Below are 23,134 nucleotides of genomic sequence, written 5' to 3' on the forward strand. Positions count from 1 at the left end.
TGAGATGTGCACTCTAAGGATCATTTCCAAAGTATTGAATCTTGAATCATCCATAACTTAAAGATATTGAACACAGTCTTGGAAGAAGATGGATTGTATATGGACATATTTTTACATAGTTGTTTTTAATAAAATGATATGCAGACAACATTCCTTGGCCTTCAGTCAATGTTAAAACACTAGAGGTCCTCTGTAGAGCCAGTGTTTGGTTTGTCCCTTCTGGGCTACTGTAGAAATACAACATTCTAGATCCTGGACTCCATAGAAAAGAAGACTTTCCCCATTTAGATATAAGGCACTCGTCTAAGCAAACAAAAACACAGTGATTAGTTGTTTCAGGTGATTATTCAATAAAGAGTATGTTATGAACAATATGATTTATGCCATTTAGTCTTACACACTGGTCCCTGAACTTTTAAAATAGTGAAAGCTAAATGGATTTGGACTGATTTTACACAGTGTGAGTTAAAGCTTTATAAATAACCATGTTACCATCTCCCACAGCTGTCCATTTCCCTACTACTGCCCAGCCAACAGCTCTTCCATGAAATCCTGTGATGGCGGTTTCATGCCTTTCAACACCAGCGGGCTCAGAGGATCCAAAAACAGCTGCTGCTCTGTGTGTGACGGGGGCACGTATCGTCAGTACCTCTCCCCCATCCAACAATGCCTTCCATGTCCTGCAGGATACTTTTGTCCCTCTGGTACTTTACTCATCACCCAAAATACTCGCCAACTCTATTTATATGTACAGCATTTGATATTTCATGCCTTACTCCAAGTAAACAATGCTTTTGTTTTTCAAATCCAACAGGTACAGACAACTACAAGAGTAACCCTTGTCCTCTTGGGTATGTCTGTCCCACTGGATCCACACAACCAATACCCTGCCCTGCTGGCTCCTTTGGCAACCTCCCTCTTGCTAAAACAAAGGGTAACTGCCACCCATGTCCTGCTGGCACCTTCATCCACCTGCCTGCTCAGAAGGCCTGCTTTCCCTGCGGCAGCTCCTCCACCTCACCTGCAGGTTGGATACTATCAGATGTTCTATTGCTTTCTGAGAACCCATCAAATGCTTTCCTCTGCACAAATCTTAGAAACAAAAAGCTTCTAAGTTAAATTACAGTTTCAAAAGTGTTGTTTATCTGTACATGAACATATTTGGTTTGATCATATTGCATTGATGTGTTGCACATGTTTCCTCAGGTTCTTCTTCTTGTACCTGTATTGGTAAGAATCGTGCATTCCAGCACTCGGATGGTTCATGTTTGTGCAGAACTGGTTTTATCTTCTACAATGAACTGGATTTCAAAAGCTCTACCGCTGACAGTGAGTTGGACTGCCAGCCTGAGGTCAGTAACTATTGGTTCTTTTAGTGTATCAAATGTACTCAATGTTTAATCTGTGGACAGTTTACACAAATATATTGACTTTGGAATAATCACTTACTTTCAAATTATAAGTGAGTGTTTAGTAGCTGAAGTTTTCAATATGTACTTTTACAATAAGCATATGAGCAACCCCAACCGGTCAAAAACACTGGCTGGATGATTTTACTTTTTAATTACATTATTTTCAAAACATTTTGAATTCAGTAAAACACATAATGGGGAAATACTCCAACAAGGTCTGTATGTTTGAAGTTGTTTTGAATGTGTGTGTGTGTGTGTGTGTGTGTGTGTGTGTGTGTGTGTGTGTGTGTGTGTGTGTGTGTGTGTGTGTGTGTGTGTGTGTGTGTGTGTGTGTGTGTGTGTGTGTGTGTGTGTGTGTGTGTGTGTGTGTGTGTGTGTGTGTGTGTGTGTGTGTGTGTGTGTGTTTCAGGCAAACAAACGTTGTGCCACAGGTGAGGTACGTCTGGCAGACTCCAGAGAGTGTGTGTCACCTTCCCTCCACTCGTGTAATATCACCTGTGGACAACATGGAGGAAATCTGGATGTGGAGATGGGCATGTGAATATCACTTACACTTTTTTTATTCAAATGTGTCTATATGATTATTATTTCTAAGTGGTAAACAGCCTTGTATGCTGTTTTTCTGTTACTGTCTGCTCCTGATCCTGATGACCCAGCTGCCAGTGTCAGCGATATGTTTCAGCTGAAGAGCTTTGCAACACTTCCTGCCTTTCCAGACTACCTCAGCTCACTGCCCAGTTCTCTCCAGATGGACACCTGCTGCTCAGCCTCCAAGAAAGAGACAAAATGGTCTGGGCCAGGGTAAGAAAGTGTGACAGGGCCATTGACAGACTGATGATTAGCCACATATAACAAGATTATGGATTTCCTATTCACCTCATGCTTACTTACTTGTAAGCATATTTGTAAGGATAGGGAGACTTTTTTTCGAAAACCGCTACGACCAGATAAGAATTAGCACAAATCTAATATAAGTATTGTACTGATTCATCCAAAAGTTTCAGTCTGTAGGGGCTGCCTATGACGGTAAACTGGCATAAAGCTTGGCAAAACATTTATCAGGGTCTCAGCAGGACACCTGGGAAAAGTGTTGCAGCTGCAAATTTGGCTATGTCGTTGCATAAAGGAGGGAGAGAAAGAGGGAAAGTGATACATAATGAACGCGTTTCTCCATGCAGAAGAATGCATTTAGCAGTTCAACAAAATAGCTACTTGGGGTCATAAAATCTAGTTTCATCAACCATGAATTTGCATGTTTTTTGTGCACTGAGTTTAGTCCTGTTTAGAGATATTCAATTCCCCAAGCCCTGGTTCTGTGCAATATCATAACACAAGTCTTTCTCTCTAGTGCAAGATATTTAAGTACACTTGTGTACACACCACACTATCTTGGGTTTAAATGTAACAAGCATCCTGTTTTTAGTGTTACAGTTGTAAACATCACCAATCTTAATGTGTCCCATTTTATTTCTTGTTGTACTGTAAATCGCATTAACTGAAATATTAAGCTTGTTTCTGTTTACTTCCAGACTGTAATGAATGTTTTAGGACCAGATATCCACGCAAAGAATATTGGTAAAATCCATTTGGTCCAGTTTGACCCTGAAGGGGTGTTTGGTTGGATTCCTACACAAAGAGAGCTCATCAATCAGTTTCTGTCAGGTGACTGCCCTTAACTTGTCATGATGATTTTATGTTATTGTTTCAATGTAAATTTAAAGGAAAAAAGTTAAAAATCCAACTAAATTGTCCAAACCCTGAGCACCGATGTACCTTTACTCAGAACCAATAGAAGTCCTAAGTACCAGAACCAGACAGAGGAGAGACACAGAAGATGATTATGAGGCTGTCGACTTAGTCGTCCTTCCTCGTATCCCCAACCCCATCGCCTGCCTGTCCTCTGGTGACATGCTCATTTTCCACCTCACCATCAACCACACTGGTAAAGCATATTTAGTTTTCCTTCATTTAGTTGTTATTATGACAATTAGATTTATTTTTTAAACATGGTAATTGTGCTCTCACTTTCTTTATAACCTCAAGACCGCCATCACAGCCACTTTCCAGTGTATCAGAAAGACCACTTATTTAACAGTAACCCCAGCTGGGACTTTGGTGCCTTCAGACGTCTACAGATTCTCATGAAGCAGACAAACTTCAAGTCTACAAGGTAGTGTTGAGTCCAAGTAGAGCATCAATTGTAGATTATTTGAAATCCCATTTTCTGCCATCATCCCCTCTATACCATAAACATCTCCTTTTTCCTCTCCTTTTGTCAGGTTTGCTCATGTGTTTTTGGACACAGGGAAGTATGTGTTTGTTGACAGTGCTGTGCCAGAGTGGAGTTTGGTGGTAGTGGTCAGTGAGGAGGGGACAGAGTGTGACCCTCGGGCCTCCGTCTTTCAGCCTATGAGCCCGGCACAGCTGGTCAGGTACGGGATTGTCAAACAACACAGACTCAACCTTCTACCTGACTGGGGAGTGATCACAGGTGTATATCCTACTGTTCCCTTATAATGTCTATTTATACATGTGCATGGTTATTTTATTTAGTTATTTTATTCTGCCAAAATGCTAACTGTGTGTAGGGATCCTGAGTCTGCTGCTGGTTTTAGTTGTGGTTTTGACCACTACAGTTCTAGTTCTGCGACCCGGGAAAGCAAAACTTGTCTCCCAATGGAGGGCTAAGCCAAAGTGGCGCAGCCTTGGGGAACCCTTTTGTCCCGTGGATTGTGTTTGCAGTGGAGACAGGTTGGTTGGCTTTAAATCAATATTGATGGTGTGTTTTCGCCATGTATCAAGACACTAGTGTAACTATCTATGTACCCTTGATGATACATGCTGAAAGTCACCCTCCTCTCTCATTTTGTCTTGTCAACTTCTTTATGTTAATTGTGTAAAATGCCGTAAAATATAAATGTGTGGCTTTTTATTTATGTTTCAGCATAGTAGTCCCAAGCCAAGGTGGCTACTTAGGTAGTAGGGGTGTAGGAGAGGGAGCAGAGGCTGAGGAGCCTGCTGTTTCAAAAGGAGGTGAGCTTGTTATTCTACACTGCAGATTACAAATCAAACCCCTTCAAAAATGATATATTAAGTAATGTGTACGTTTAGATGTTAGTAACAGAAAGTCGTAATACAAATGGTAGTGGTCAGTTTTTTGCTCAATTTCAGATTGTGGAAAATATTTGCAGTAAGGTCTAAATATCTATGAGCAGGCTTTAATGTGTCTCACTTATTGCTTACTGCATTATTAATGCAGCTTGATAGAGCGTTTAGACATCTATTGGCCGAGTCATTATGAAACCATCACGCATGACTAGGTAGCAGTTAACAACCTATTCCACCATTTGATTAAAGATAAAGAAAATAATGGATAATATCATTCTCTAATTGCTTGTGGTGTTATCTCTGGCTCTCAAGTACTTATCATCCATTGCATGAAAGCATGTTGGACTGTCTGTAAAGCTAGAGATGCTTCTGAACTGTTATTGAGTCCAGTCAAAGAGGCTCTTGATTTCATGGTGCAGCCATTCATCAGAATCAGTATCTCATTAGTTCTTTGGGATGGGCTGATTACACTTTCCCCCATATTTTAGCCACTTTCTAACTTGCATATTATTGTCATCTACTCTTCCGATTTAGGAAGTGTGTCAGGGTTCTTTGATTTGGAGGAGTTAAATGTGAAGACTCTGTACGATAAACTAGAGGATCAGAACCTGCACATAGCATCACAGCTGGCCCGGCACCGCAAAGACACACAGGAATTTTATAGAAACATTTGTCAACAGACTGAAACACTCACGGTGAGTTTTTTTAAAGCTAAGGCATAAATTACTTAATTCAACAGTTTGTTGTTCCAATTAGGACTTTTGGTTTTCTGAAGTGTCACAAAAAAGAATATTTTGTCTTTCAGAATGTCTTTGACAATATGGACCATAAAAAACTGAATATTCTTAAGGAGCTTATAGTCCACAATGCAATGAGGGATAAACCATCTCACAGCAGTGCAGGAGAGAGCGATACACAAGGTAAAGCTGCATGATGATAATATCACATTTAGGTGAAGACTCCATTTTTCAAAATCAATGGGCAGAAAAAAATTAATAAAGGAAAGGTTTGGCATTTAGGAAAGTACACTTAATTTATTTCATGTCCAAAGTTAGATTGCTACCCCCTACACTATCTGAGTTAAATAAAAATACATGTCATGGTGCAGTGAATACTATCACTCAAATACACACTGTTAAAGAGGCAGAAATGTTGGTAGAGTCTAAAGAGTGCAGAGGGAACAGAAAACGGTTGGTGATTAGGGTATGCGGATGAGGACGTGGGTGGAGCAGTCAGGCAGAGGAAATGAGTGAAGTAGAACTAGGTGTGTGTGTGGGTTTGAAAGTCAGAAGATGGGGAAAGAAGGCAGAAGACATCTTGTTAAAGGAGAATGTTAATTCATGTTTTCTCTAAACTATTTTATGCATGGGACTAAACTTCCTGATCACTTTAGCTGAAGCGTCTGTGGCGTTACTGGGAGCTGTTCTCAGGTCAGTGGAAGCCCTCTTATGCAGGCTGACAGGAGAATCTTGGCAGAACCAGGATTTGCCTGCTCCTCCATACTGTCACACTGGTCCTCATGATGCCAGGGAGTGTGAGCCGCAAGCTGGATACACACAGCCTGGTGACCCCAACATGAGTTATACACAGGTAAGGTCGTGTTTTGTTTGTAGCATATCCAGGAATATCAAAGTGGATCATAATATTATTCATCATATTACTTCAACAGTTTTCGTCAATGAATATGACCAAAGCAGAGCCAGGTAAGACACAAATACGCAATGGTTTGTGGAATTTCCAAGAGAAACATGTCACAGAAATCTCATTATTCTGTCTACTGCAGTCCATCTGCAGAGCACAGCTCCTTGTCTAAGTGACCACGACCTGTCCAAACTTGTCAGCATATCTCCTCTATTCAAGACCCTGCAGGAGATACAACAGTCTTTACAGAATCTTACAACAGCTGGCTCGAGTCAGCATCTTCACAATGGTACAAAAATAAGCCTCTTTGGAAAAATGCAAATGTTAATGAATTTCATAACAAATCACGAATGCATAATAAAGCATTTTTTCACATATATATTTAAGCCTCTACAGAGCATTGTGTCCTTGATGCCCAGAACATGGAAGGTCAACTAGTCCCGACTGCCCTGGACAACCTCTCACCTCAGCACTCAGCCGTGTTCCTGTTTGGTTGCCAGCTGATGCAGTTGCTTGCAGACTGCCCCCTGTTTCCCTCCGTGCTTCTGCTACTGGCCAAGTCAATCCCTGTTTCCTCATCTTTGTCTAATGTGACTTTGTTGGCACATTGTTCAGGGGACTTTTATTTTGATGCAACCAATCAAATCCTTTATCTGTCAGAGGCAAAGCTTCAGCATGTGGGACATTTCATCGCTACTATTCTGCAGTCTATGGCCTACATAGCATCAGGTAATAAGACCGTTATCAAAGAGAGACTCGAGATGCAGTCATTGTTTGGCAACTGCCATGTGATACAGTAAAACAGCTTTGGCAATCATCTTTGAAATCACAAAGTATGTAATCCTCTTTTGAAACTATATTTTTATATTGTGTCTGTACAACTAGGATCCAAACCACAGGGTTTTATGAAAGCTCTCCATGAGGCCATTTCAGCTTTAAGCCTTCAGCTGTTCAACATTTCTTTCAAATGGAACACAGCAGAAGTAAGTATGGGCTTTTTAGGTCTCACACATCATGCTCATGCTGCATGGGTTAGGGAAGATAACTTTTTATGCTTTCTTTTTACAGTCGGAATTTGATGCTGCAGAGGGTCGGCACGGTGCATTTGTTGAGGAATTTCTTAACATAAGAGTTCCCACTGAAGGGCTTTTCACAGAGCATCTACTGGCTAGCAGGTTGGTGACAAACATTAAAAGCCTCCAGCAAAGTGAAGTATTCCATGAAATAAATCATTTAAACACTTGCTGCCTTTGTTCCAATTTAGACTTCAAAAATATCAATATTTCAAGTTAGAGCAGCTTGTCACAAACCTGAAACGGAGTTCATCTGAGAACACTGACACAGGTACGACAATTGTTGATTTTATACTAAAAACAAAAAAAGGGATTTACAATATGCAAAATGATAATGTGATGATTTCTCTGAACAAACTATTCACAGGATGGACAAAATATGTATACATAATAAACATCGCCTTTGACATTATGTATCCGTCACTGCAAATTATGTATTTTAGTATGTCAAGGGTAGACGGATAGATTCTATGGTTGGTAAATGAGTTCATTTATATAAGGTTGATGGAATATAGTCAATATAGTGCTGTTAAAAACCTGATGTTGGGAGAACAAAGTGATGACCCTTGGCCAATATAAAAACCTAAGAGGGTCTTACCAGCAGCCCACTTATTTCTCATGTGGACATTGGTTCAAAGCTTTGAGACTGCTGTTTCCATACTGCAGCCAGTGATCCAGAACGGATTTGTCAGGCTATCTTGTAAAACCCCCATGAAGTTCCTATATTTCCCAAATGTAATATACATTTATTTCGCAACAAAAAGGCAAACATACAAACCAATAAACACTTTTAATTGTGATTTCAGGTGTTTTTTTCCATTACTCCCAGTCACAATAACTAGTGATCATTAAACCGTTAAGTTCTGTGGTGGATAAAAAGGGAAGCAGATTTTTACCTTATTCATCAAGTTAAGAACTTTAGTTCCAGAGAAATGGTCCAATATCCCAGTACAAACAGTTCGGGACTTCAATGAGAGCATACCAATAAGCAAGGAAGTTATTCTATTAATAGGGGGTTGTGCTGCTAGGTTCACAGTAATCATATACAGTATTATTGGAAGTTTCACTTATTGTGTCCTCTTCGATCAACACAGATTAGAATCTAAAGTCTTGTTTGATTTCTGTAGGTTTACCACCAAAAGGAACACCAATGCAGGTATCAATCAGTTAGAAATCATCATTTTAATTTAGGATATAGTCACTATCCTCATAGCCCCTGCGTTATGTCATCATCTCCTCTTCCACAGATGTCCTGCATAGAGGAAGAAATTGACCGTATGACTGAGTCTTTCTTGCAGCTGAGCGTGCAGCTGCAGAAGAGAGCTCAAATTAGCTCATGGCAGAAGGAGAGAGAGGACAGTGCTGGCAACTATTCTGTGGTAATTAGCAAAAAATGTTTTATATATTATTACATCATCCAAATAATTAATCTGTGGTAATTTGTGCTGGGAACATCTCAGAAAGTATCTTTGATTATTTATTTGACTACAAATTTGAACATGCTCTGATTAACCCTGATGCTTATTTTATTTTCTCTTCTCTATATTTTATAGCATTCATAAATATAAAGGATATATTACATAAAAACTTTTAGTGGATTTCAATCATTCAAGCATCACGCTGATATTCATTTGCCCCCATTCAGCCCTGACTAATGGGGGAAATGTGTAAACCAGTATTAATCAATTTGCTTTGCACCTGCATATTTGTGTTATTGCTTGAGACTGTATATGGATTCACTTGTATGTTTTGACCACACATCCTCTATAATACATTCTCTAATAATATTCTTATGCAGAGGGCAACACCAAACAGCCTGCCAAGCCTGAGTCGTAGTGGAACAATCCTGCTGGAACTGAAGAGACGCTATGTATCACAACGCCTCAATGAGCTCCAAATCACATTAGACCAGATCAGACAAAGCCAGCAGCATTTCAGCAAGTCAAAAGACGTGACAAGAAGCAGCACAGAAACAGACAGCATCACCACTCAGCAGGGGCAGGGGGATCTGTACCCTGGCATAGATGGATGCAGTCGTGCTGGCGGCCAACGGAAGAACGAGAGTCACAGCCAACAAAAACAAAAGAGCAGAGGTCTGGGTGACTCTAAACTGGAGAGTCATATTTCTGACCAGCAGACCAACAACTCTGTCCAAAGTAACAACCCTGATACATTACTGGAGTGCCAGATGCTGGAGAGTCCAGATCATCTTAATGTGCCGGGAAAGCATGAGTTAAACAGTCGGATCACGCAAGACAACACAACAGGACAAACAGATATTGATGTCATGTGGGAGCTTAATGATCAGAAACTGGATCTGAATGTAAATCAATGCTGAGAAATGTGTTGCTCTCCTTTTTTGTGCCTTTTGTTGTTCTTTAAATAGCTTTACTATCTATGTACAGTGCAATATTCTGTCTTGTTTATTAAAGGAGTTAAAGGAGCCAGGTGACCTCCATCTGAGTTTGCACCAGCTTTAAAAACTATTCAGTTGTGTTCTTTTTAATTATCTGTGATCTGGAACAGAAATAATTTCTGGCAACAAGCGCTGTGACACAATCTGTCATCTTGTCCAAATAGTTTCTCAGGCAGGATTTAATACCGGCTCTTCAGACAGGCTCTGTTCATTACCATATTCTAATTAAGACAATAAACTTCAGCTGTATAAATACAAGGTGACACTTGTGCTTCTGTGTTGGTTCCTGTTCACAACAACCTCCCCCTGTTTTAGAGGTGAAGACCCTCATGTCTTCATGAATATTTAATGGTTAACTCAAACAATTATGTTATGTTTTGTCTGTTTCGCACACATGGAGGTCATCTAACCTTTCTTCTCAAAGCTGTTTCATTGTTTTACGCTTTCTCTACAGTCGGGTTCGAAAGTGAATTCAATAGCAGATACTACACATTAAATCTTGTAAGAGAAGTCTTTGCTCCACGAACGCTGACTCCCTCTGCTTTGATGGGTTATCTGACGCATTAAGTTCTGTGTCTTATAATAGAAAGTAAGTATTCCTAAACAGGGCCATGAGCCAACTCAGAAGGTCAGAGGGAACAAGTCTTCACTTACTATCAGTGTAAGCTTAGAGCTCTTTGCCAAGTCCCCGGGGTTGAATCTGGCAGTGCCCTGTGTGTTTGTGTGTGTGTGTGTGTGTGTGTGGGAGAGGGGTGTGGGGTGTGGTTCAGTGGCTGCCTGAGAATATCTGCCTTATCAGTTAGATTAGCTGCTATGTGCCGCTGACATGGCCAGTGTGTGTCTGCCTCACAGCAGCACATGCCATCGTAAAACTCCAAGCTGATATGCTCCGGAGCCGTGTGTGTATCTTTGTGTGGGTAAAAGTATTGGTACAACATTATGCTTGCTCTAGTTGTTTAGATCAACACAAGTGCTATTTTTAGGAAGGCTGCCTTTATGTGATATTTGTGTGGTTTGTATACCCCATATGTATATGAATGACAGAAAAAATATCTGACAAGAAGTATTCCTCTGTTGAGAAATATTTCTATAAGAAATGAAGTGCTTAGGGAAGTGGTTTGACGAAATCAAAGAAGGCTTTATGCTTGCATGCATCTGTTCATTGCTATTTTGTTGTGGCAAGAAAGAACAATGATTACAATTTATTATTTTTTTTGTCTTTTGTAACATTTTTATCATATACCAGTGAATATCACCAGACATGGTTTGCATGCCATTCATATATTTGATTATAGCAACACACATTGCTGGATGTACATCTTCAAATGGAATCTGTATGAATACGTTAGATGATGATAGCATTAAGAGGCTTTGATAGCAAGCTGCAGAAGATTTACATCTCAATTTCCAACATGTTTCATCCATGACTGTCAGCTGTAATCATGTTCTAATCTGAAATCCTTCCAAATCCCTAGAAATCTGCTCTACGCAATGCATCCTCGAGGAGCACACGGACACACAGACAGACATGTTTACTGAACGTACAGGGCATTTATTTACTCATGTAATGCTGTTTGAGTTGATTCTGTTTTACGAGGTTAAGTTTACCCTCAAGTACTCAGAAAGTACTGTATTCAACACCTGCTGCGAAAGCTCTTACAGTTGAACACACAGAAACACTCGCAGAGTAAAAACACATTAATTATTGAGCTTTTTCTTTGAAATGCTTTTCTTGTTGTTGAAAGTAAGTCAAACGCATCGGATGCCTGTAAAAGGGCTTTGAGGCTTCCTTTTGTTCTAGAGTCTGTGGTTTGTCACTAAGCAGGCCTCCTCTAGTCACCATGGTACTGCATTACTGTTGCTATGGTTTCCTTATCTGCAGGATGTGGTTCAACCAGGCCTGCCATATTAAGTCTTTTCCTCCGAGTGCCGGCCTACTGCTGATGCTGACAGCAACACGAGTGCACTCAGATGCCTCTTTGCTTTTCTTTTTACTCTAAGCACTACAGCGAAAACATGTTGATTTACTCTGTCACAGTTCTCAGCATTTTACAGCTCCAACACAGCGTGTCCTCAGTTTCATTTGGATGTCTACAGATGGATACAAACCAATTCAAACAGAAATGTGCAGGGTAATTCCCCAACATGTGGTATTTATAAAAAAGACTGAAATGATCCAACCCTTCATTTCTATGCTGCATGAGAGTAATCCTTTCATAGTAACAAAGACAATGACTCCGAGATTAAATATGTGATCACATGTGATGTGATTATTGTGGACCATTCAGGCTTGAAGATGACGTATCAAGGGTTAATCTCAGCATGTTTACAAATAACATTAAACAATGCAGTAATCCAGTTGTTCGATGGGTTCAGGGGAATATTAGAGATAAAAAGCAAAAGAATCAATCATGTTGTGCAAACATCATTGTGAAATGTGTGTTTCTATACATTATAATAATACCTTTTTGACTTGAAGTACTGGAGATCAAATTTAAAAAGCCAAATATAGGCCATATAATTAATAACATTTAAGAGGTTTTCTTCCTAAAAAAGCAGTCCTTTATAGCCCTAGAATAGAAGCATATTTATTAAATGGTTATAGATCTTTATATATTTTATAATAAAATGCGAGTACATCAACATTGCTTTTTATATAAGATGTTCTGCATGTTCTGCAGTTCTACAGAACAGAGAAATACAGGAAAAAGAACAAGATGTACCCCATAATTTCAATCTGTTGACATTTTTATTGCACCCTTATCACATCTTTTAGCTTTTACAAAAGAGTAAAATCGCTGCAGCTTTAGCGAGAAAAACAAAAACGGTATATAATTAGTCCCTTCACTCCTCTACTGTGTTGGCGTGATGGGCAGGAATATGTATTAACCTTTTTTTAAATGAGCTTTTGACTCACTGTAACTACATTTGTAAAAGTAATTATTTACCACTTATAAGTTTGGTTTATTCTTTAAAAGATTAAAGAAAAAGAAATTGACATTTTGCTGGAGCTCAATCGTGTAGCATGGAAGAGTTTGTACCCGAAATAGATTCAATGATATAGATTAAATATCATAGAAAAGGTCAGGCCCTTTCAAAGCTAAACTGCCAGATGATACAAGATAATTTGATTAGCGGGTGGTGCACTGTATTTTATCAGCCGCAGTGAGCCAAAGATCTGTCATGGTTGGTCACACAAGACAACAGGGACCGGATCCAAATGCTTACCACTGAGCAGCAGAGAGGTTTTATCGATTTATTCAAGATCAAGCTTACATGCTACAAGAATCAGTATGGATTCAGCAGGCAGGAAAGAAGAACTACATTGCGGTGACGGAAAGTTGGCCAGGAACAAAGAAGCTGGCCTGGTACTTGTAGAGTGAAAAGAGGTAAAGGCGAGCAGTTAAATAATGAAGTCAAGTTTATTAAAAATAAAAAAGCTTCAAACTAAGACAATACAGAACAGTAACAGAATCAAACTATACAATATAAATAGCATACCTTAAAACATGCAGACTATTCTGGCTACAATATATGACTTAAACACTTCAATAGAACCACTATAAGCCTAACACTTGTCCAGTTGTCCTTTTTGCATTAAGGAGATATTGCAAAGACTGTAGTAATGATGCATGGCAAATTATTCTAAATGAATGAAAGAGGTCTGGTAATATCTCTTTAACAGCATTATATTACACAGGGCCAAGTCAGTTTTATGTGTTGTGTTCTTCTAAAGATTTAATAAAACTACTTTGAATTTGATTTTCATGTTATATAATGACACCCTGTGTTTGCTTTGTTTGTTTAGCTCGAGCAGTCAAAAGAAAAGCAAATGCCAACAGGCTTGCATAATGAGTTGGTAAGGCCATCGCTAATGACAATAACATGGTCATCCTTCACATCGTAGTGTCGGAGGGAGTGACTCACGCATGCGTATCATAGCCACTGCTCAGCTACAGCTAAGTGACTGCTGAAAAACAAAGGCAGCGAGCCGAGCCTGGGAAATGCCATTCTTTATAGAGGAAATGGACTTCAAACAATCAATGATGCTGTTCTTTGAACGGTGAAATAAGAGAAGTGTTATCACTGCTCCCGCTGTTTCTTTGAAGACTCTCGCAACAGTAAGTGACTAAATCGGCTTTTGAGAATCCACAGGTTCCTCGTCTTTGCTCGTTTTCTTTTTTCTTCTGAGTTTCTGGATGGATCTGGACTGAATGACAGCAGCACAGGGAGTGTTGTATCGCATGTAGCCGTCTCGCATCACGGACTTGTTTATTGCACCCAGTGGAGTGAATAATTGAAGTTAGTGCTTTCTAGATAGATGATGAATTGTGAGTCAGGGGGTTGTATGAAGACTTTTTTTCGAATGAGCATTTAGGGATTTCAGAGACTCTTTTCTACAACTTTTGTCGTTTTAAATCCTGCCTTTGAACGGACAGTTGTGTTCAGTGTCGAAGAAGGAAGTTTCCTGCACGCTTGTCTGCCGAGGAGAGGCGCTGTCCGTGGTCCTGGAGTCATTTCAACAACTCTTGGCTCGTGTGACTTAACAGTTAAAGGTGACACTGTCCGCCAGCAGGATCAGAAAGAGCTTAATATGGTAACTCAAACCAAAGTTCATCTGCAAACGTTGGTACTTTTGTTGTTTGTTGGTAAGTATAACTATCTCAATTTGTGTGTTGCAATAACTTTTTTAATTGTGATATTGCATGCCCTATTGCATCAGATGTTTTGCTTGAATAGATGCGTAGGATAATAATCCCGGGCCTTGTTGATGGTTTGTGAACTCTCCAGCTGACCCTGAACTCTAAACCCACATTCAAAGCACTCCTACTGCCTTCTGCACAGTGCAACACGTCAGCATAAGCAAAATACGCCGATGCATTTAACAGAGGACACAAGGGTTAACCTTTTTCCCATGTCTTTTTCCTCTCTCTAGTCCCCTCCCCATCTGTCTAGATGTTTATTTGCCCTCTTCTTGTGTGTTTGTGTGAGCCCTCAGTAAAAAAAGGGAGAAAAAAGATGAGATGGAATCGATGTTGTCACTGTCCGCCCAGGGGGGCTTTAGGTTATATAAGAGCACGGGACCCAGCACAGCATCAGTCACACAACCATGTGGCGAGATCACTCAGATTACTGCCTCACTTCACTTAACAGCAAATGTTTGTGTTTATTATCCTCTCAATTATGTCCTTCCCTTTTATCATCCACTTCCTGCCTTCCTCTAATTATTATTTCTCATGTAATGCTTTTATTCATCAATCATTTTCTTTCCTTTATCCATGCTTGCACACAATACTGTCCTCTGTCTACACTGCCCAGTGTTCTTGCATCCAACACTCCCTACCTCCATTTACTCCTTCAGCTAGATGATACTAATGGGCAGAGGCCATCATTAGTGCTTACTGGTCTGGATGATCTTGGATTTTCTATTAGTGTTGTGACTCAAGTCTTTCCAGTGCTCAGGGAGCTGTATAATTAAATTGTGTTGCTTTTTAATGCTTACTGAGTTTTGCAGCTGGCCCAAGGTTGGATTTGATGTAAGCACAGAGTACAGGAGTACAAGCCTGTCAGTGTACGTGATTGCTTTGTGTATTTTCACAGTCACTAAATTGAGCTAATTGCACTGACTGTGGCAGTTTGTTTTATAACAACATTTGTTTTATCCTACCAAGAAATTTTACATTGGAAATAGATGTGTATATCACATTATTAAATTCTCTTATATTTACAAAATGACAACTGTGAGGCAACCTGTTTGCTTTAGTGATTATTGAAAACCTCTTTAAAGCTCAACAGCACATCTACCACAATAAGTTGTTTATTGTTTGTATTTTCCATTTGTAATTACTGATGAACTAAACCTTACTTTTAAAGCTTCCCTCCAAAGACCCATAAACATACGTTGACTCGTTTTTCATAGGGTTTTATCTACAAAAAAGTTCTGTTATCTTGTTAAATTTTTTTGCATGTATTGCTTTCCCCCAAATTAATAAATGTAAATTCTTTGAGGATGTAAATATTGTTTTTCTCTCCAGGTTTCCCAAATTAATATGAGGTCTCTTATCTCTATATCTCACATTTTGAAAACATAAACACTTTCCCTTCAGCAAACAAGTGTGCAAACATCCTCTAGTGTCAGACACTACAAATACATCTTTCTTCAAAGGGGAAACATAAAGTAACAATAAGCAAAACATTGAACAGGGTCTTGAAATATTTGGACTAAGCTTTCATCAGAATTGCAACTGAGTTTAACATGTGTTACATTTTTATGCTCCATCAGTCCATCTGAGCAAGCCAGTATGTGTCGACATCCCGTCGGAGACTGATGCGGTCCTGGGGAAATCCATGAAGTTGACTTGCATCTACTGTTTAAAGAGGGATGAGCTCAAGTCGAAGACATGGGTAGATTGGTACTACATGCCAAATAAAACAAATGACAGCCTTCTTCAGAAGATTCATGTAGGTTGCTGCGACATTACTTTGTATAATATGATGTATTGTATATGTTCCCACTAGTATGTACTAGAAGTATCAATATATTCATTGCATGACTGTCTTTCCTCTCTCCTAAGATATTCAAGTTTGTTATTGACCGTCCAGATGAATTGGCTGGACCATATAAGGCCGTCTGACATGGAATGGGACCCAGGACTTGCAAGATCTCTCCATTGCAATAATCAACGTCACCTATAATGACCGTGGCGTCTATGAATGCTGGGTACGACGCGAGTTTGAGTTTGACTCCTTCACTCCCTCGGCCTTTATCACCAAGACAATCGAGCTGAAGGTGAAAGCAGAAGGTGCGGCTAACAGTTTTCCATTTTTCCCATTTTCCTCTGCCCTGTTCTGTGCTCAGGTTTAGTTAAATGGTTGGTGGCTATTTCAGTACAACTGAGTGTTGAGACATATCAGTTCAGCAGGGTTATTTCCGAGCTGCACGTGATGTTTTTCAGACCTCCGACTTGCGTTTGCCGTTTAGTGATTCTCAGTCAGTGGCATGCCCCTGTGGTGTTACTAAAAATACACATTTGTCCAAAGAGATGTACAAAATAAATCTGACACACAAGTTGTGTATTTTAAAGCTTTTTCCCAAATGTATTGCATCACAAATAAGTCTTATTTCAACATTTAGTTATTAAAAATGCAAGACAACAGCCTTCAAATGTATAATTCATAGTTGGCCTTAAAATAAACCCAAGCCAGAGGAGGTCCAGCAGTGTTTAAGTAATTGTACTGGGAAATGTGAAATTAATCTGTCTACAAAATATAGATATTTTTTTTTTAGAACTGATTTATTCACAGAACTTAGATACATTTAATGAAATTAGTTTTCTTTGTATATGCAAGGCTGTTTCAGCAATTATATCCCAGCAGTGCAGCTGCACCCAGTAAAAGCTGGAAAGGTTCGGCTCAAGCGTGTTAATTCAAAATCCTTCCTGGTAGAAACACAAATGTAGTGAGTGTTCTCTTTGACTTTTTATTATATATTTCCATCTCGTGGTTTTCACTAGTGATGCATTAATGTGAGGCTACTAACAACAACACTTTCCTTCTCTACCCTCTGTTGCCGCTGTAGTTAAAAAGGATTAATTGTGTGTCTTGTTTTGTCTGCCTTCATTGATCATTAAAGCTTTCCTCTGTTGTCAGTGAAGGGGTTAATTCAAAGCCAACTACTTTGCTTTCTATTATAAGGGGTAATGTATTCTGCTTCCCGAATGCTTGTCTTGCTGAATGTTTCATTTTCCACATTGATTAAATATAATCAATGGATTATATATATTACAAGTATTTTTTTTTAAATGATACCTTCTTGCATGTGGTATATAGTTCACTATCAGAGGCATTGAAATATAGGCCAGGCTAGTTATCCCAGTGTTTGCTTTAACTTGGAAAAAAATGGGTGCAAATTTGATGTGATTATCCTCTGAAGTGCAACTTTACAAAATATACTAAAATGAAGTCTTTTATACATATTATAAAGCCTCTCCTTCACATCTATTACAACTATGGGACCAAATTTCACAAAGCCGTCAGCCAGTGTACTGTACATCAAAGCCAGGGAATCATATTACTATAATGATATCCATAGTAGTAGAATGGATTAGCTTACGGAAAACGTATCAGCGCTTCCCATCTACATTACACTTAAAAGGATTATATTACACTAATAGCCTCTATTTGCAGAGACTGCAGAATCAAATCAGTGAAAGCTGTAAACAGTCGGGGTCAGCAGGCTTTCTGGAATTTGGTGCACGCACCAGCATAGTGGTTCACAGTGGAATGTAATGCTCGAGAAGTGAAAGATTTTGAAGGATGGGTTATCTGTCATGGACACATTGTTATATTGAAACATTGTCTTTGCTTTCTGTTATCATTCCTCTGGCACGTGCGGGCCATTAAAAATTATAGAGATGGAAAAAATCCACAGCCTTCCGATGCAAAAATACATTTGAAAGTTTATACAGAGTAAGAAAGCTTCAGCCTTTCTTCTAAAATGTGTATTTTTATTGCAAAATTTCCCTCTTATCCATTTATGTGGAAACAAATGTAGTACTAAAAAGAGTTCAACTTAAAAAAGTGGATTTTTTCCCCCATCCTTTCCACTGAAAGCACTGTTTCAATGTTTATAAAGACATATGAGCATTGTTCTAAGACACAATTGAAATGATGTGGACCTATCCCCTTAAATACAATGTAAAGATAGCTTTAAAAAGGCATATATTTGTATATGTAAAACCAAATTATGAGCTATAATATGAATTGGGAAATGCACTGAGAACCATTCTGACTTTACATATCAATCTTATTTCATATTTAATGGTACCCTGTGAAGTTTTGACGATCAGCAGCTCTTTGGGGCAATGCCTTTACGAGTGGGTCCCCTTTTTTTTTGTGCATGCATACCGATGCTAATGCACCCTGATGTTGGTTTCACTCCCTTCTACTGCCTGAAAGTTGGTGACACCAATCATAAGAAACATAGCAACAACTGCAGTAAATAAGACTGCTCACAATCAGACATAAGCGGAAACAACACATGATTTAAATACTTTTCAAAAATTGGCTCTGCAAAGGTTCCTTAACAGGGAGATAAACAAAAAACTCAAATCTGGTAAAACTTAAGGGTACACACAATGTATTCCGATAAGAAACACTCGTAAACATACATTTTGTTTGTTTACTAGAAAACTCCACAGGGCAATTGTATCTCCCTCGAGACTCTATTATCGTTGTGGTACAGGTATGGTCATAATGTTCTGTATGCAACACAGTTTTTCTACAAACAGGATGCACACCCGGAAACTCAACCTTGCTTTGCTCAAAGGTCACATATTGAGTTGAGGTTGGAATGTAATAAATATGGCCTTTTCTTTTATAATTGACAGTTGTGGGCCTGCAGTGTTGCAAATACACAACAAGCTTAGCCCTTTCCCAAACTAGTAAATGCATAATCATCTCCCCTGCTACCTTCAACACCAAGACATTCATAGGAATGAAGCACTCTGAATAATACATCTTACTTTCTTGTATTGTTTGTGCTCCCAACAGCCCCTAAAGACTCCACAGCGATCTACTCTGAGATCATGATGTATGTGCTGCTTGTTTTCTTGACCTGCTGGCTGGTAGTAGAGATGGTCTACTGTTACAGGAAGATCTCCAAGTCTGATGAGCAGGCACAGGACACAGCGTGAGTCTTACACAGACACAAACATATGCAAACACAGATAAGTGTAAGTCGGGGTACCACTAAAAGCAGCTAATTGAAAGACAGTGTGTCCTTAAAAGCAAACCTATTGTAAAAATGTCCAGATACATGTCTGTACTAAGTTCTCAATGACTAACAGCAGAGCCAGGCAGTGTGCTCACATTATGTGTAACCAAGACAGTGTGTCACAAATAAGTGTCTGGGTGTCTGGTTGTTATATAACATTACGTAATTTATATGAAATATCGGAATGAGTGATTTGGGAGGTAACGACAAGGCAGAGAGTGTAGAACAGAGGAAAGATACAAGTCAGACTGTCAGGAAAATATATCAGTTTATAACCCTCCTGTCAGTCATCTGACTTTTCACTTAGTCTACATGACAGGCCTGAATAGGTGTGAATAAGTCTAAGCACTGCTGACTGCTGATTGCTGACTGCTGACCGCTGCTTGCTGTTTCTTTCCTTAAGAACCTTTTTGCATCAGTAGTGGATTTGCAGCTCCATCAGAAACCCACTTTCAGTGTCACCTTGAATGAACTGAGAAAGACCTGAATGCGCCTGTAAAGTCAGCTCCCACAGGATTGCCATGTTGTTGATGAGGGCAATCAATCCAAGTTGACAACTTTTAAACAGGCAATTTATGTCCCAAACCAAACAATCAAGGATAACACAGAGCACATGTGCTGACGCAGTTATTATGGTTTTGCAGGCAAATAATCCTGAGTCCTTCTATGGCAGATACAATTCCAGACAGCGCAAATACAAGGGTGGACAAAATACAACACATTTGAAAAAATGTGTTGTATAAGCCCTTTATTTTATATATAAAGAGAAAATCAGTACATGTATCAATAATAATATTTGTTAGTTGCAGCCCTGGTAAAGACCTGAATCAATTGAAACTGAAAAATAACCTGAACCAGCTTTTCTTGTAGAGTGTGTTTTACTGTGTTTTTCATACATTTTGCTGCGGTATAATTGTCCCAATATTATGTTAAATAACAGTATTTATGTCAATTATTCTTATTATAATTACTCGAGCAGCATAACATATAATTGCATTTGGTTTATAATAACAAGTTTCTATATAACAAGTTGGAAAATGTAATAAATGTGAAATAATCAAAGCCTTTGAAAGAAATGCCCGGTTACACACAGAATTTAGTGACAAATCAAGGCCATGAGGGACTGCTGGCTAATGTTTTTTTTTCAGGTAGAATTCAGCCCTCAATATGCATTGATCCAAAAACAGATTAGGGGTGAACATTATTGTAAGCATTACATAAACTAATGCTCGTAAATCTATATAATTCCTCAGTTCCTGCAGCTGAAAGGGTTAATGGGATGTGTCCAGCTCACGCCATTATTGACCTGCATGACAGCACATCCCACAGTGAGAAGCTGCAGTACACCTACTCAGCTACCCGTGCTTAATGGATATGTACCATAGCTTGAACATGTTTAGGTGACATTTCATGATGAATTAGTGACTCAGATCAAATAAGTCATGTTACGAAGGGAAGAGAACACAAGTGATAATCTGTCAAAGTGATAAAAACTGAGGCTCTGTTTGAAATGTGCTGACTGAGTCACAACATTATTTCACTTTCATGAATCGTGCTTCGTCTACACAGTTCCTGTGCGGCTCTATTGAATAAGGTGCATATTTTGGTGATGGTATTGTGGTTTTCAACAATATGAAAGTTGCTGTTAATACTATATGAGGGGGTCAGTCTTACTGAATAACTCCCACTGCTCACATCACAGTGATGGTTTTTATCTTTTAAAATTCATTTCCTCTGGGAGTGTACATTGTTACTGCATCATGAATAAGGGACAATATAAATGAACAAAATCCCAACACTTTCAAAATGAAGTGTCACGTTGTTGCCACTGTAGTCAACGCTGTTTAAACCTAAGTTCACTTTTTTATTTTGCATAAGGTTTTAGAAATTGCCCACCTACAGGTCTTAGATACTCCTCTGTTTTTCTATCAATTTGCCTGCAGGAATAACTACCTAGCCATTCCCTCTGAGCAGAAAGACAACCCAGCTGCTCCTGTTACCAAATAAAAGCGGTTGTCAATGACACGGTATTTTACATGTGACTCTCTTAACCTGATCCCGATCAGTGAAACCATCCCCCTCGCTTTCAACTCATTGTTTGTACCTTTAATACTCATAACTGTGCAGATATGTAGTGGAGTCCTGTTGCTTTTACACCCCCTCTTGCTTGTTCCATTCAAAAGGGCTTTAATTTGTGCCATTTTTAGAAATGTCGCCTGATCACAAGCCCTCCATTCATATTCAATCTCCATTCAATGTACAGTGTTTCATTTACCAGTTCTATATGAGCATGACAATTTCAAATGCAAGCCATTCAACCACAGTCCCCTCGGGCACTGAACTGCATAGTGAAGATAGTACATTATAGCAATCTAAATGGTATGGCATTTGCATGTATATGAAGTAGAACTGCTGAATTACAATAATCCTGATGGATCTAGTTGTTGATTTGAATTTGATCATGTTTAGTTGTATATTGTTTATTATTTCAGACACAACAGGTTATTAGCATTATATAAATCCTTCTATGTTGAATAAGATTGAACCTGTTCTCTGCTCTTTTCCAGGTATTAACCATGATGGGCTTCAGTGTCATATGGCAGAAAATATATACCACAACCACATCTTTGCCACTATGAAAGTATGACATTCTCATACACGGGAATCCTGCCCCTGTGTATCAACTGTGTTATGCTAAGAGTGAAAAATGTGCTTAATTTTTCTCCTTCTGTTCTACTGTTTTTTGTTTACCTTCGTGCCAGGTTTCTGAAATTAAGTGCTTTCACAAATACAGAAGGTTAAGGAACAAAAACGTAAGTGTCCTGCACTTATTATTAATTCAATATCAGCCATGCTTCGTTTGGACCTGCCAGTGCGTAGAAGTAGGAAATCTTTTCTTAGTAGATAATGGTGCCTCCGTGATTTCTCACCTATAACAGAAAATATCCAATGAAGAAACTGTCCTACTGGAGGCTGTACAACTGATACACTGACTCTGTTTAGTGCACTTTGTTTGATTACAATTTTATAGACCACGCTTACATTTTAGGTCACAGTATTTGTATTGGCCAATATCTTTCTCATGTATTTTTAAGGAAAATGGTTTGCAAAGCTTTTATACTGTATGGCTGTGTAGTCTGCGCTGTTTTGCTGTGTACTTCAGTGCAATAGAAAAACTGAAAAATGGACAAAATTGTATTGATTCTCTAATTTGAGTTTGAATCCATCAGGATATCTTTCCTATGGTCATCTTCCTCTGTATAAATCTTTTATCCATGTTCAGGACAAATTATTGCGAACAACTTCTCTAAAACTTATTCTCAAGCTTTGACTGTTGTTGGTGGTCTACAGATAATTGCTATTGAGACTTAATGTGTGCCTCCTTTTATATTACAACACTAAAGAAGTGTTTTTAAATGTTTGTGAATCAATCATACCACGCTGTTCTTTGTCCACTACAGATATGTGCGTATGAGCTGCTATTGAACGATTAAATTCAATGCATTCCACATCCTGTGTTGAATCTCCTTTGTCAATTGAAAAGATTATACTTCTGTTTAAGTGCCGATGCTTTTGAAATTGTAGAACTGGATGAGTACATTATGAAAGAAAATGCTCTATTGACATCTGTATTATGTCTCTGTATTGTTGTTGACTGTGGTGCTGTTGAAAGGAAAGCATGGGCTTTTAATTACCCACAGTATGGACC

The 23,134-nt window shown here is 38.9% G+C and overlaps 2 protein-coding genes across 7 annotated transcripts in view; both read left to right on the top strand.

Annotated features, from left to right (window-relative positions):
- Window positions 1–9,913, top strand: part of si:ch211-286b4.4 (SCO-spondin) — a 39,305-nt gene extending 29,392 nt beyond the window's left edge. For 4 of the 6 annotated variants that reach the window (XM_063906681.1, XM_063906682.1, XM_063906683.1 and 1 more), the window contains 23 exons: window positions 505–704; window positions 815–1,027; window positions 1,207–1,352; window positions 1,822–1,949; window positions 2,069–2,213; window positions 2,942–3,074; window positions 3,196–3,354; window positions 3,456–3,582; window positions 3,692–3,903; window positions 4,001–4,163; window positions 4,357–4,445; window positions 5,055–5,215; window positions 5,326–5,440; window positions 5,914–6,110; window positions 6,190–6,223; window positions 6,304–6,450; window positions 6,549–6,890; window positions 7,047–7,144; window positions 7,230–7,336; window positions 7,426–7,505; window positions 8,362–8,390; window positions 8,482–8,613; window positions 9,033–9,913. In XM_063906681.1, the coding sequence (XP_063762751.1) occupies window positions 505–704; window positions 815–1,027; window positions 1,207–1,352; window positions 1,822–1,949; window positions 2,069–2,213; window positions 2,942–3,074; window positions 3,196–3,354; window positions 3,456–3,582; window positions 3,692–3,903; window positions 4,001–4,163; window positions 4,357–4,445; window positions 5,055–5,215; window positions 5,326–5,440; window positions 5,914–6,110; window positions 6,190–6,223; window positions 6,304–6,450; window positions 6,549–6,890; window positions 7,047–7,144; window positions 7,230–7,336; window positions 7,426–7,505; window positions 8,362–8,390; window positions 8,482–8,613; window positions 9,033–9,572 (3,697 nt within the window). In that variant the 3' untranslated portion in view covers window positions 9,573–9,913. The remainder of the gene's footprint in view (window positions 1–504; window positions 705–814; window positions 1,028–1,206; window positions 1,353–1,821; window positions 1,950–2,068; window positions 2,214–2,941; window positions 3,075–3,195; window positions 3,355–3,455; window positions 3,583–3,691; window positions 3,904–4,000; window positions 4,164–4,356; window positions 4,446–5,054; window positions 5,216–5,325; window positions 5,441–5,913; window positions 6,111–6,189; window positions 6,224–6,303; window positions 6,451–6,548; window positions 6,891–7,046; window positions 7,145–7,229; window positions 7,337–7,425; window positions 7,506–8,361; window positions 8,391–8,481; window positions 8,614–9,032) is intronic. The other 2 variants (XR_010167893.1, XR_010167894.1) reach the window with 2 other exon arrangements.
- A 3,685-nt stretch (window positions 9,914–13,598) lies between these two features.
- scn3b (sodium channel, voltage-gated, type III, beta) lies at window positions 13,599–22,907 on the top strand. Its single transcript, XM_063906265.1, is given in 7 exon segments — window positions 13,599–14,299; window positions 15,934–16,112; window positions 16,226–16,274; window positions 16,277–16,453; window positions 19,203–19,341; window positions 21,369–21,452; window positions 21,993–22,907. Coding segments are annotated over 6 exon segments (663 nt in total). The 5' UTR covers window positions 13,599–14,244; the 3' UTR covers window positions 21,433–21,452; window positions 21,993–22,907.
- The last annotated feature ends 227 nt before the right edge of the window (window positions 22,908–23,134 follow it).

Source organism: Eleginops maclovinus, chromosome 18 (assembly GCF_036324505.1).
Source record: "Eleginops maclovinus isolate JMC-PN-2008 ecotype Puerto Natales chromosome 18, JC_Emac_rtc_rv5, whole genome shotgun sequence".
NCBI classification, from domain to species: domain Eukaryota; kingdom Metazoa; phylum Chordata; class Actinopteri; order Perciformes; family Eleginopidae; genus Eleginops; species Eleginops maclovinus.